Here is a 13,987-nt window from a genome sequence, read left to right as displayed (position 1 = left end):
CACCTGTGCTGATCAGAGCTCCACGCTGGCCAAACAGGAAATGAAATTTAAAAGTTCGCAGGGCTTTTCTTGTTTACCTGGCCACTGCATCTGAGTTCAGATTGCTGTCCAGAGCGGTCACAGTGGTGCACTGTGGGATACCGCCAGGAGGCCAATACCGTCAATTTGCGGCCACACTAACCCTAATCCAATATGGTAATACCGATTTTAGTGCTACTCCTCTCGTCAGGGAGGAGTATAGAAATCGATGTAAAGAGCCCTTTATATCGATATAAAGGGCCTTGTAGTGTGGACGGGTGCAGCGTTAAATCAGTTTAACGCTGCTAAAAATCGGTTTAAACGAGTAGTGTAGACCAGGCCTCTCTGACTTCACTGGAATTACATGAAGGATAAATATTTCTATCAGCCTTCACACAGAATTATTCAGAAGTAAACAATTGTGAAAAATGTACAACTCTGAAACCTTTAGATCATAAAATTAGTATACTCTTGCACATTAACAGAAATGTCTGTAGAGATACAAGATGTTTTTCAAAAACAGAGCTCTTTCCACAAATTTCACTTTACAGCAGCAAACAAGGGTAATTGAACATTAACGGTTAATCATAACTTCTAAATTCAGGTGTAATATTAGAATTATCATCATTTGGCACTTACACTCTGTTTCATGCTTATAAGCTCCTAGAGTTAGCTGACGAGATGTTGTCAAAAGCTGCTGCATCATAGCAGTAGGATCTTGAAATATCTAAGAGGAGAAAAATACACACCTGTTATCAATCTCACTATTTAAAAACAAAACCTTTAACATGTTCTCTTTTCTTACCATCTCATCATAAAACTCGGATACTACAGTTTTCTTTCCCAGTATTGCATTGGTGTCGGATTGAAACAGCTTCAGCAAATGATATAAAGTTACCTGTGCAAGGAAAACAGATAGACCTGAATAAAGATAATATGATCACTTTAAGAAAAAAATAAGTGATACACCCGAATGGAATTAAAACATTCATTGTTGTTTTTGCTGTGCAACCATATAAAATTTTTAAAAACCTGTAAGACTACAAGAATTAAACTGATCTTCTGATACCATTTAAACTTCAAACAGAATAACTGAATTTAATATTAATTGTTAAACAACTTAAGCATCCTGAAGCAAATGTTTGGCTAGATTTGAAAAGGGTCTAGAGAAAGTAAAATAGAAAATAAGATGAACCAAGATTGATCTATAAATGCTATTATAATAATTACCTTTTTTAAAACATTCAACGAGTTGGTGCACAACAAGCCAGGAAGTGCATCTGCACAACACTAGTTAGCCACATAACATCCTGTGTGGACGCAGCTACAGCTCTAACAGCAGTAAGTAAAAGCACACTACAGAACTTTGCAAGCACGATGTAGCTGGCTACAGAGTCACATTAGCTTTCTGTGCCCCAGCTCACCATATAGACAAGTTCTGAGCACAGAAAAGATCACTTGGTTCATGCGGAACCCTGTGCATACTGATGCCTAACAAAACACAGTTAGGAAGCACTCCCCAATACTAATCTAGATTTAGATCACCCCTCGATGAAGTTCTTCAAGAGTTCCTTTTCTATTATTCTGTGGGAGGTGATAGATACTGGAATAGGCTGTGAGTCTACCTACAAACCCCTGGTTATTCATGGGAGGCCAGGGCCATCCACATGGAGGCAACATGGATTCACAATGGTTCTGGCTCTAATCAACAAATCTCAACAACTCTGCCCTTTCCACTCCTTCCCTTAAGCAAATCTGTTAAGTGACATAGAGATGGCTGATCCCTGCTTCCAGCTGGAAGAACTGTACATAACAGAGAGCCAGGAAGGGAGAGAGATAATCCAGACCATTTTATCTACTTTGATCCTATTACTCCTGGTACCTCTTTGGAACACCTTACAGTTCTTTTCCTTCCTTCAACGCCATTCAAAAGCGTGTAACCTATCATATTCCTCCTTAATGTTAATCACAACAAGGAAAACATGAAGAACTTTTTGAGTGTTTTGGACAAGGGGAAAGGACTAACTAAGCACTTGTGATCACAGTAATTTTCAAGCTCTGTTTTCAAGAAGTAGGCATTCCCTTTCCACCTTCAGGCACCACACTGCTACTTGACACACACTTTCCCTATCTAAACTTAGTTTTAAAGCGTGAAAGCCAACTATGCACTGGGATTCAATGCATTACAAAAAATGACTACAAAAGCTGAAAGAACAGGAGTACTTGTGGTACCTTAGAGACTAACAAATTTAGTTCAGCATGAGCTTTCGTGAGCTACAGCACACTTCTTCGGATGCATAGAATGGAACACACAGACAGGAGATATTTATACATACAGAGAACAAGAAAAGGTGAAAGTATGCACACCAACAGGAAGAGTCTAATCAACCGAGATGAGCTATCATCAGCAGGAGAAAAAAAAAACTTTTCAAGTGATAATTAAGATGACCCATAGAAGGTCTGAGGAGAACTTAACATAAGGAAATAGAGTCAATTAGCGTAATGATCCAACCATTCCCAGTCTCTGTTTAAGCCTGAGTTAATTGTATCTAATTTGCATATTAATTCGAGTTCAGCAGTCTCTCTTTGGAGTCTGTTTTTGAAGTTTTTTTGTTGCAAAATTGCCACCTTCAAGTCTCTCACTGAGTGGTTAGAAAGGTTGAAGTGTTCTCCCACTGGTTTTTGAATGTTATGATTCCTGATGTCAGATTTGTGTCCATTTATTCTTTTGTGTAGAAACTGTTCTGTTTGGCCAATGTGCCAGCAATGCCCCTCTGCAATGTACATGATGGCAGAGCATATATCACATTGGCAGATGTGCAGGTGAATCAGCCCCTGATGACATGGCTGATGTGTGTACTATTACTCAGCTTTTACCTAATCACATCTTCAAGATGCATCCAAAAGTGAAGGTTAGGGATATAGTAATGAAAACATTAAACATGCTGAGACTTAATACTAGAACTTTTTCTGGTCCGCTGCATCCCACGGCAAAGTCTTATAAATGCACAATATACTACACATAAATAAAAGGTTTATTAAAAGCCAAAAAAAATTTACTTACAGGTCTTTCATTGGGATCAATAAAAAATATCTTGATGATGATTTCAAATTCACCCCAACCCGTTTCAGTGATTTCATATGGTGGTTTGGTAACAACTGCAGTGGAAAAACAGTGGCAGGAATACAGATGACTTACATTCTCATTATGTGGAAGCTATGTACAAACCATAAAAAACAAACAAACAAGCTTACCTCTTAAAGGATTACCATAGCTTTCATGTAGTTTAAATTGAATTTTCTTCACGTAAGCAGACATATCCTAAAATATAAACAATGTGGCCAATTATTTCCAGATATTAAAGCACACTGAAGAGTTTCTCCCATCATTTCTTCCCCTCCACATACCTATTGTATTTACTAATATGTCAAACTTTAACTACCTGACAAAACCAGGCTAAACTCTGGGATTAAAAAAAGCCACCTAATCTCTTGCTACATTTCTCTCTGATGACATCAATCTAATTTATTTTCTATATGATCCTTGAAGAAAGAGAGATTATTTTTAACTACCAAACACTTATCTGCACACCTTTTCCCTGAAGACTGCTCTATATTTGTACGTATAATTAATTCTTTCTAAAGTTATACTAGAGATGAAGAAGCTATTCTAATTGTGCCTATATTTTCTTCTGATCCCAACACAATGCTAAGGACCTTTCTGGCATTTCTCAAGTGAAACCGCTGTTATTATGTTTCCTATATTTTAACAGGTAAGGCCCCAATCTTGCAATTGTGCGTGCTTAACTTTGAAGTCAATGGGACCACTAACATGTTTAAATTTAAATATGAATGTAAGTGTTTACAGAATTAAGGCTCACATCTTGACAGATGACATTTCTAGTTCAGTGACACATATTTTGGTCAATAATCAACTTTTTGCCTACCTCATTTCTGTAAGGCTTTACATAAACTGTCCACTGATGTGTGTGTCCATCTTCCTCTCTCTTCTTTCCAAAATAACGTGCAACATTTCCATAAACTATAGGTTTCACAATAGTAACTCCCTTTAAAAAAGAAAAATGATCATTGGAAACTGATCATGTTGAGAAGCCACATGATATATAACAACAACTGCTATTTTTACTTCAATTTAAGCTATTCTGCCATTTATATTTTCTTTTGTTTAGAACTAGTATTTTCCCATGTATTTTATCATAAGAGCCATGAGACTCCATCTGACAGAGAAATTAACGTTTCTGAGCTGCCTAAATACCCTTTCAGTATTGAGGCTACCGCTGGTAAGGAGAACAAAGGGGTGAAAAGCGTATTTCCCCCACCAGCAGAGCAGTTATGAAGAGTCGGTAGTCTCCTGAACCAAGAGTCAGATGAAGTCGGGAGACCGAGTTCCCCTCTAGCTCAAGCCGCCCAGCCCTGGAGAGCGAAGCGCTCCCCTCGCGGAGCAGCGTGGCGGGACTGCCCTGTGGCACCCGCTCTGCGGCACAAACAGGAAACTTCGGTGCCCAGCGCGGGAGTTAAGGCTAGTGCCGATCACCGCGCGCTGCGAGAGGCGCTTCCCCCGGCCCCTGAGGCATGGCTGCTGCTCACCCTGGCCGGCCCCGGGGGGGACGCTGGCTTGGCCCGCGCTGCTCCCGGGGCACTGGCTCTTTGTGCCGGGGGCGGGGAGCTGCTAAACGGTGACGGGGCCGGGGCCGCCACCCCCCGCGGCTGTTTGCACCCCGCGGCGGGCACTGAGCGCTGCACTGGTGGCTGCCCGCGGGCAGAGCGGAGCCCCCAGCTAGCCGAGAGCGCCCAGTGAAGGTGGGGACAGGCGCCCCCCTTCCCCCACCCGGCCGAGAGAGGAACCCGCCCCCTGGCACCGCCCCCTGCCCCGCCCCCGGCCGCGGGCGGCACCTTCACTCTTCCCCCGGAGTCAGGCCCGAACTCAGCCATTCTCTTGAACATATTGCACCGCAGGGAACCGCCCGGGGCCGCGCCGGCCGCTCGCGCTCAGCCCCCTGCTCCGCGGCAGCGAGGCCAGGCCCACGCGCAGCTCCGGCCACGGCTCGCGCCTTCCGTCCCGCCGCCAGACCGGGGGGGGGAGTTACCCGCCCGGCCCCTGTCGGGTAACGCTAACACTGCTACGTCACCAGACAGGCAGCCCGCGTGCGGCGCGAGATCACCGCGCCTCCCTCCTGCAAGAAGCCGCGGCCAACACTAGTCATGTGTCCGGGGGTCCGTGATGTCAGCTTGCCCCTCCCACTGGGAGAGGTGGGGAACAGGGAGCGGGAGAAAAGGCCGATGGGCTGGGCGGGAGCCTAGGCGGGGTCATAGGCGGGGGGAGGAGCAGTGAGGGGGAGGGACAGGGGAAGGGCAGAGGGAGGCAGTGAGTGGATGGAGGCAGTAAGGCGATGAGGGGTAATTAGGCAGGACATTGATCTGTTTTTAAATCCCAGGACCCTCATTGTGGGAGGCTTGCCCCCGCCCCCATCCAGGCCTGAGGCTGTGCCAGGCTTGGTGTTGTGGAGTATCAGCTGGGGAAGCCGCTACAGAGAGTGCAGCAACTTATGCTCTTCAAAATGGTGTCCATGTGATGTGATGCATGGGAGCTCAGGCCGCAGGGCGGGCCCACGCCATTCCCAGAAGTACCAGAAAATCTCACATTCTGGGAATGCATGAGTGCCTACCCTCCTGGTAGTGCAGGCTTTGGCAAGGAAAGTGCCTGGGTAGGACTGGTTTTGGCACCCATGTGCTGCCATTCTGCTGTTTCCCCTCTGACCCCAGATTTGGAGGTGGTGATGTGTGCTGTAGTGTAGGGACGGCTTCAGGATAAAGAACGTGAATTTCTTCACTCCTGGCACAATGGCACTTTCTACGATAAGAATAAAACTCGCCTGTGCAGGAAACAGCTTTCCCAGGGGCTGGCCCAAGACTGCAGTGAATTCCCCCAGAAACTAAGGACCAGAGTAAACCTCACCACCTTTGGCTCTAAGTGAAAAGTGCATTTCTTTGACCTGCCTTCTCTAACATAAACAGGTAGTTATGGGGTATAGGTTTGCACATACATATGAAAAAATTCAGAAACAAAATATTCCATGGCACACATTTCTACCCGTGAGGAGGGCAAGGGAACAAACATGAAATGTTAGTCATGTTGCTTAATGCACTGTTAGAAGGTGCTTAGATACTATGGTGATGAGTGCAGAATAGAAAGACATTTAGAATAAAACAGACGTGTCCAGGAAATAATGAACAAAGTATTTGAATAATAAAGGAGAGGCTGTTATGTAAGACTCAACACATGTCATTCAGGATACAAAAATCTCACACACTAACTAGATCAGTGGTTCTCAGCCATGGATTCAGGGCCCCCTGGGGGGGCCGCGAACAAGTTTTGGGGGGTCCGCCAAGCAGGACCAGTATTAGACTTGCTGGTGCCCAGCGCAGAAAGCCAAAGTCCCACTGCAGGGGGCTGAAGTCTGCAGCCCTGATCAACTTGGCTTCACAGTGCCCCCTGTGGCATGGGATCCTGGGCAATTGCCCTGCTTGCTACCCCTTAACGCCGGCCCTGGCTTTTATATGGAGAAAACAGGTTGTTGCACAGGTTTGAGGGGACTCAGAAAGAAAAAATTGACAACCCCTGCACTAGATGATCCTTGAAAACCTTTCAATTAGATCTGTTGCTTATTAATAGCTCACTATGTGATACATCTCACAGGACATTAGCCAATAAATAAGGGATGTTCAATGAGTTTTTCCTCAGACGTAGGAGATTAGCAGGACCCAAAATAATTAGGGAGCATCATGTTGCAGTAATTTAGCTACCATTGCCTGCACAGATAGACAAGGTGGATGAGATAATATGTTTTATTGGACCAACTTCTGTAGGTGAGAGAGCATACACAGAGTTCTTCAGGTCACCTATATTGCCTGCATTCACGAGGAGCAAGAGTGTAGACTCCAATGATCTTTTGTTTATAGAAGATAGGGCAACTCTAACAGAAGTCCCATTAAGTGCACGCATAGCTTTCACTCCCCATTTTTATATGTTCCCTTATCTGGGAATGCTGCAATATGTTGCTCCCAGGCCACAGGTATACTACTTCAGCACCAGTAATCAGCAATTTTCCTGGTTTTAGTGCAATCTAAGTGCCAAGCACAGGGTGCTTCTCTCTTCTGACTCCTTTCAAAGGCACAGAAAAAACACATGCATCTTTGTGCCTTACAAATGAAGAGTAAGAGAGCCCCCTATCAAATGCAGAAGGGATAACCGGGCTTCCTATTGTCAAAGTTAGACTCAGGACTCACAATTTGTCAGACCACTCTGTTTTATTAGCAAAGTGCTCTACTAATACACCAGGGGTGAAAGTAACTTACAGGATTTACCGGTACTGCCGGAGTCCTGAGGAGGGCATGGCCTCATCCGGAAGAGGTGGGGTCTCTCAAGGTTTAAAGGCCCTGGGGCACCGGCTGTTGCTGGGAACCCCATGGCCTTTAGATCAACCTGGGGCTCCCAGCTGAAGAGGTGGCTGGGAGCCCCTCGGGGCTCAGGGGCAAATTAAAGGGCCCGAGCCCTTTAAATGTGGCCCCAACCAGCCGCTAGAGGCACGGGCAGGATTTAAAGAGCTCTGGGCTGCCCACAGTTGCGAGGAGCTCTGAGTCCTTTAAATCCTGGCCCCAGCCCGTCTGCTGGAGTCACAGCCGAGATTTCAAGGGCTCTATGCTGCCTGCAGCCGCAGAGAGCCCCGAACCCTTTAAATCCGGCCACAGCCCGGCCGCCGAAGCTATGGGCGGAATTCAAAGGGCTCTGGGTTGCCTGCAGCTGCGGGAAGCTCTGAGCCCTTTAAATCCCGGCTCCAGCCCAGCCGCCAGAGCTGCGGGCGGGATTCAAACGGCTCTGGGCTGCCCACAGCCGCAGGGAGCCCTGAGTCCTTTAAATCCAGCCACAGCCCGGCCGCTGGAGCCGCGGCCGAGGTTTAAAGGACTCTGGGCTGCCTGCAGCTGTGGGCAGCCCAGAGCCCTTTAAACCCCCACCGCCAAACCTGGTGTGGTCTGGCACGGCTGACTGGCTCTTGCCGGTACGCCATACTGGACTGTACCGGCTTACTTTCACCTCTGTAATACACCCAGATAATGTGAGTACCACACAAGACACAAACTATCTTATTTATACAGATAAAGGGGCTTGAACTTAACAAGATAACAAAGGAAGCAGAATCTGATAAGTTTACCTGGGCTAGACATGCATATCTTATTTCCTTACTAACGATTACGGATCTCCTGTTAATGTCGCACTATTAGCTTAAGTGGACCCATTTTTTCCTACCTTAATGTTTCTCTTCCTGACAACTATATTTCAACATTCCTTATTTCTGCTTAAAGGAACATACAACATTTCTTTAATCCATTCTTATTTTTACAATATAATTCATTCTACTTTCACACTATCATGCAGCCAAGTTGGGACAAGAGAACAGTCTATGCTGGGAACCTGCAGGTTTTTTTCTTTTTAGTTTTGTATAGAATGAATGGAGTGTGTGTGGTTTTGGGGAGATGGGGTATGCTCTTATTTCTTTTCCCCCTCACAACTGGAAAGTGACACCAAGATGTAATAGCAATTGGAAAGACTCACAGGCAGCCCAAAATATGCAGAAAAGGAAATGTCTAGTTTCTTTACTCATACTAAAGGAAGATTTTTTTTATTGTGCAAGCTGATGGTGCAAGAGCAGGGATAGGAGAACAAAGATAATTTTCAGCAATTTGCATGGCCCTTAGAGACAACCAGTTGTTAAAGATCTGTGGAAAAAGTTCACATACATACCACAAAATGATAGGGTACAGAATAAAATGAATCACTAGCATGTTAACCCCTCAATTAGATAGATAAATAAAAACAGTAACTCCTCACTTAAAGTCATCCTGGTTAATGTTGTTTCGTTGTTACATTGCTGATCAATTAGGGAACATGCTCATTTAAACTTACGCAATGCTCCCTTGTAACGGTTTGGCAGCTGCCTGCTTTGTCCACTGCTTTCAGGAAGAGCAGCCCGTTGCTGCTAGCTGATGGGGGCTTGGAACCAGGGTGGATCAGCAGCCCCCCTATCAGCTCCCCATTCCCCTATATTCCCTGTGTGGCAGCTGCCCAGCAGGCTATCAATTGCCGGCAGTTCAGCTGTCCCTCCCCCCACTCCCATGTGTTGCTCCTGCCCTCTGCCTTGGAGCTGCTCCCTGAAGCCTCCTGCTTACTGTACAGGTGGAGAGGCAAGGGAGCTAATATCAGGGTGTCCCTCTCCCCCCTGCCTCTGCACCCGGCTTACCCCATCTTCCATAGAGCAGGGGTGATGAATGAGAGGACTCAGGACGGAGAGAGCTTCCTGGCAGCAGCTGTCATCTCAGCTTGCTGATCTACTTCAAAAGGCAGTATACTTAGAGTAGGAGTCAGCATATTTAAAGGAGCAATGCACATCTCTCTCTCACACATGGGATGTGTGTCTCTGTCTCTGTCTGCCATGCTGTCTCTCCTCCCTCCATTTGGGCTGCCTTGTAGAGTGTGAGGCTACATTAACGACGAGTTAACCTTTGAGGGCTCAGCCAATTGCTGGTTCATCATTTAGCAGTAAGGCATTCCCTGGGAAATATCCCACCCTCTGACTTCACCACCTCAACCAAGCATCACAATCATCATCGCTGTTACCAGTATTAAATTGTTTGTTTAAAACTTATATTGTGTGTGTATATATATATAAAATATAGTCTTTTGTCTGGTGAAAAAAATTTCCCTGGAACCTAATTCCCCCATTTATATTAATTCTTATGGGGAAATTGGATTAGCTTAACATCGTTTCGCTTAAAGTCGCATTTTTCAGAAACATAACTACAGCGTTAAGCGAGGAGTTACTGTAAAGTGAAAGGTTTCAGAGTAGCAGCCATGTTAGTCTGTTTCTGCAAAAAGAACAGGAGTACTTGTGGCACCTTAGAGACTAACAAGTTTATATGAGCATCCGAAGAAGTGGACTGTAGCCCACGAAAGCCTATGCTCAAATAAATTTGTTAGTCTCTAAGGTGCCAGAAGTACTCCTGTTCTTTTTGTAAAGTGAAAGATGCTCTAAGAATTACCTCATCTGAGTGACTGCTTCAGAATATGTTAAAGATTTATAGTGCAATATTGTTTGCTGTTTAATTAAACTAACCTCTGGTAGGCAACCAATATATACTTGTGCCATTGATGGTTGCAAAACAGGTTTCACATTAATTATTACTCTTGATGTATATTCATACATAATTATAAAATAGTTAACTTGGCAATAATGTCCACATGAAATAATCAAACTAAAAGAAAAGCTGTTCATGATAACAATGAAAACATACTAAAGTGCTTTTCTTACAGTAGAACTCAAAAGTTCACTTGAAGATAAGCACAGAAAATCAAGCCTGTCCTTGTTCATGTGAAACAACTGAGAGTGATGCCAAACCTGCTTTAATGAAAAAATGAAAATGGGTGTCATTGGGTGGATTGACAATTTTAATATCATACTTGAAAGGGGATGAATCAGTTTTACCATCAAGTCCCAATATATTATGTATTGTTATATAAATATGCAACTCATCACAGAGCTGTTGAAACAGTGTGATCGCTAAATATTTGTCTTGTTGATTTGTAGGCAAGTCTGTTTAACATGCCTTCCTTACAACATAGTTAAGTGAAATGTACTTAGCAAAATGTTGCAATGTTTCAACTGTTTCTTTCTTTAAGGAACTAAACAATACTGTGATACCAGTCAGGTCTGTGTTCTTGGGGAACCAGGGTGCAGTATCCAGCCCGACTCATGAAAGACACCCCCCCAGCCTCTGCTTAAACCAAAACCCATCAGAGGAAAAAACTTGCAGAGAGCAGTGAAGGGCATTGGGAGACCCACCTAAACCCCTCCTGACAAGGGTGACAAGATTAAGACATCTCCATTAGCATACAGAATGAAGAACAGAGACAACTCCCCTAGCCTCATCTGCATGAAAGATGGAACAGGGAGACATCTCAATTTGCATACAGAATGGAGAACAGAGAACCGCACTGAACTCTGGGACCAGAAAAAGCAGGGAAGCACTGCATCATGGGAATCTCTGCTCCAGATGCCTATGAACCTACAGCTGCACACACCCAGCTCAGCAGTTTTCAGACCAATTCTACTAATGAATCCTTGATCGATATCCAAAATACTGTAGAAGCCTAGTTGCATTGTGAGCTCCCTGGAAGAAAACACCACCCATAGCCAAGAGTGATCGGCTCCTATTGTTTAGCCTAAAGAAAACCCTTGAGTCATCAGTTTACCCATAAACAAATCTATTGTTCTCCCTTGAACCATTGTATTTTCTCTACAAAAATCCCTACTCACCCTTCAGTCAGTGTTCTGATGCTTAGATCCAAACTCTGCATCAGTTCCACTGGGACTCCATACTCTCCTGACTGATCGTGCTGGGAACTCTGCCTGTCTCCTACCCCCAGGACCCTGAGCTACCACCATCACCTGGGAACCCCGACCAGTTCAAGCTTCAGGGAGTGGTGAGATCCCCCTTCTTTCTCTCTCTCTGTTTTCCTTTCTACCTTAGGTATTAACCTTTAATAATGTATGTTATGTTGGTTTAGCCCTCCTTGTGTAGTTATCACTATTATTCAATAAATAACTTTTATGGTTAAGCTGGTTGCTTCTCTCTCTCTCTTGCTGAACTTTACTCTTTTGTGGTTTTAGCTTCTCCCATTCACTCTACAGCAACGCGTCTTTTACCTAAGCTAAAGAACCCTGCAGTGCCCAAAATACTGTGGGGTTTGCTCATCAAGTAGGTTACTGCCGGTACAATTGTGATGTGAGAGTGGGGAGAGGGACGTGCTGAATCTCGGACACATAAGGGTAACAGCTTGAAAGTGCTGCTTGACCCAGTCCCTGGAGCATATATGGAGAGGCAGCTTGAAAGTGCTGCTTCATCCAGCCCAGTGAGTCCAGAGACATATAAGGGGTCAGCTTGACAGTGCTGATTGACCCGGTCCGCTCAGACTTACTCCGTGTGTGTGTGTGTGTGTGTTCATTTAGTTCTGGGGCTGGAAGAACCCAGCCCTAGGGAACCTAGGTCCTGCAGGATAGCTCCATTGGGAGGGGACTTGCAGAAAGCAGAAGCAGAGCTCCATATGAAAACACAAGTGACACAAGCAGTACATTGATAGAATTACAGATCCCCCCTCCCCCCAAAGAGTAACACGAATAAATGAGCATACCCAAAGTAACGGCCAAATCTGGTAACAACTGTTCGATTCTTCCCACACTATTACAATAATCATCCTATTAAATGTGTCATTTATATATTCCTATACCTGAGAAATAATCCAAGAAATGGATTCAGATTGTTTATTTATATTTATATTTGTGATTATTATAAATTATTATAATTATAAAATAATTATTTTAAAACAAATCTCTTTCTCTGCAATTCCGAATCGCTGATGCTTTATTTATTATTATTTATTTGTGTTGTGACAGCACCTTGTGCTAATCTAACCCCACTTTACTAACTGTTCAGCTGTGACGTCTATACATTTGCACCACCTAGGTCTTGGGGCATGATGTTGTGGATGACACTGAGCATATCAAATGCCTTACCAACTTTGCAAGAAGCAAATCTCCCTTCTCTTTCACATAGCAGCTGTGCATGTCCAGAACATAAAGTGGGCAAGGAGCCCCTCTGTCCCTCTGCCGCATAAAATCAAAGAGTATGTCTGCATGGCTGGACTATGTCAGCTAACTCAGGCTCATGGAATTCAGGATGCGGAGATGTAAAATTGCAGTGGAGACATTTGGGCTTTGGCTGGAGCCCATGTCTGAACTTCTACACTGCAATTTTACAGCCCCACAGCCTGAGTCCTACAAGCTCAAGTTACCTGATGCAAACCACTCGCAGGTGTTTAAATGCTGAGTAGGCATACTTTGACTCTCTTTAGGATTAGGGTGATCAGATGTCCCGATTTTGTAGGGACAGTCCCAATTTTGGGGTCTTTTTCTTATATAGGCTCCTATTACCCCCCATCCCCTGTCCTGATTTTTCACATTTGCTGTCTGGTCACCCTACTTAGGATCAAACAAGCTGTAGTAGATATGGCAATAATGGTGGAAAGGGGATAATGTATTTTTCAATTCTGCATGGCCAGGGCTTGTCACTATGTAGCTGCAACTCCTACCCCAGGATTTTCTCACATGACGGATCCTGTGCCCTGGCTTACACTGGCAGGCCTGAATTAATTCCACAGGATGAAATCCCATTTCCAGTGACATCAATAGCAAACTCCTATTGACTTCAGTAGGCCCAGGATTTCACCTATAGTTTCTATAATGGAGAGGGCTGTATATTAGCAGTTTGTGAAATGTTCATAGCATAATAGGAAATGCTTGAAATTAGTGTGTCTGAATTTTGTTTAAATTTTCATGAAAATTGGCCAAATTTTGTAGGAAAAATAGTCATTGTATGCCATTACTTTTTCCATATTTTAACAGTTTAAAATGTACATATGTGCAAGTATAGGGGGATCATTGAAAATCGTCTGTACATATTGTTGCCTCTTTTGACCCAAGCAGCTAGTCAAAGTCTTGGGCCCTGTCAGTGCTCTGGTTGGGAAAAAATTGTGGATAGTCAGGTATTTCTCCGAGGCAATTTATTTACAAAAAATGTACAAAGCCCTGTATCTTCAAATGCAGAAGAAATCAAATAGCAGGAAACAGGTTCTTTTGCCTACAGCGCCAAGAGGACTCTGCACCTTTGACCCAAGAACCTCCCTTAGGTTTCTTCTAGGTCAGCCACCACATGCTTTTAGCTGTTCCTTCAATCTCCCTCTCTCTGAGAGGACTGTTGGGATGGGATGTTTGGGAGGGAGGCTGAGAGTGTGTGCGGTTTGCTGTTCTCTCTGCATTTCTATTTGTTGGGAAATGGG

The 13,987-nt window shown here is 44.4% G+C and overlaps 1 protein-coding gene across 1 annotated transcript in view; it reads right to left on the bottom strand.

The window, feature by feature from the left end:
• YEATS4 (YEATS domain containing 4) overlaps positions 1-5,280 on the bottom strand; it is a 13,657-nt gene extending 8,377 nt beyond the window's left edge. Inside the window, exons 1-6 of the mRNA XM_032796532.2 lie at positions 4,933-5,280; positions 3,966-4,085; positions 3,274-3,340; positions 3,083-3,177; positions 824-916; positions 658-745 (exon numbers count right to left, since the gene is read on the bottom strand). Coding sequence (XP_032652423.1) covers positions 658-745; positions 824-916; positions 3,083-3,177; positions 3,274-3,340; positions 3,966-4,085; positions 4,933-4,983 — 514 coding nt within the window. The 5' untranslated portion in view covers positions 4,984-5,280. The remainder of the gene's footprint in view (positions 1-657; positions 746-823; positions 917-3,082; positions 3,178-3,273; positions 3,341-3,965; positions 4,086-4,932) is intronic.
• Positions 5,281-13,987: the final 8,707 nt, after the last annotated feature.

Source organism: Chelonoidis abingdonii, chromosome 1 (assembly GCF_003597395.2).
Source record: "Chelonoidis abingdonii isolate Lonesome George chromosome 1, CheloAbing_2.0, whole genome shotgun sequence".
Lineage (NCBI taxonomy): Eukaryota > Metazoa > Chordata > Testudines > Testudinidae > Chelonoidis > Chelonoidis abingdonii.
This window is presented reverse-complemented; position numbering and strand designations above follow the sequence as displayed.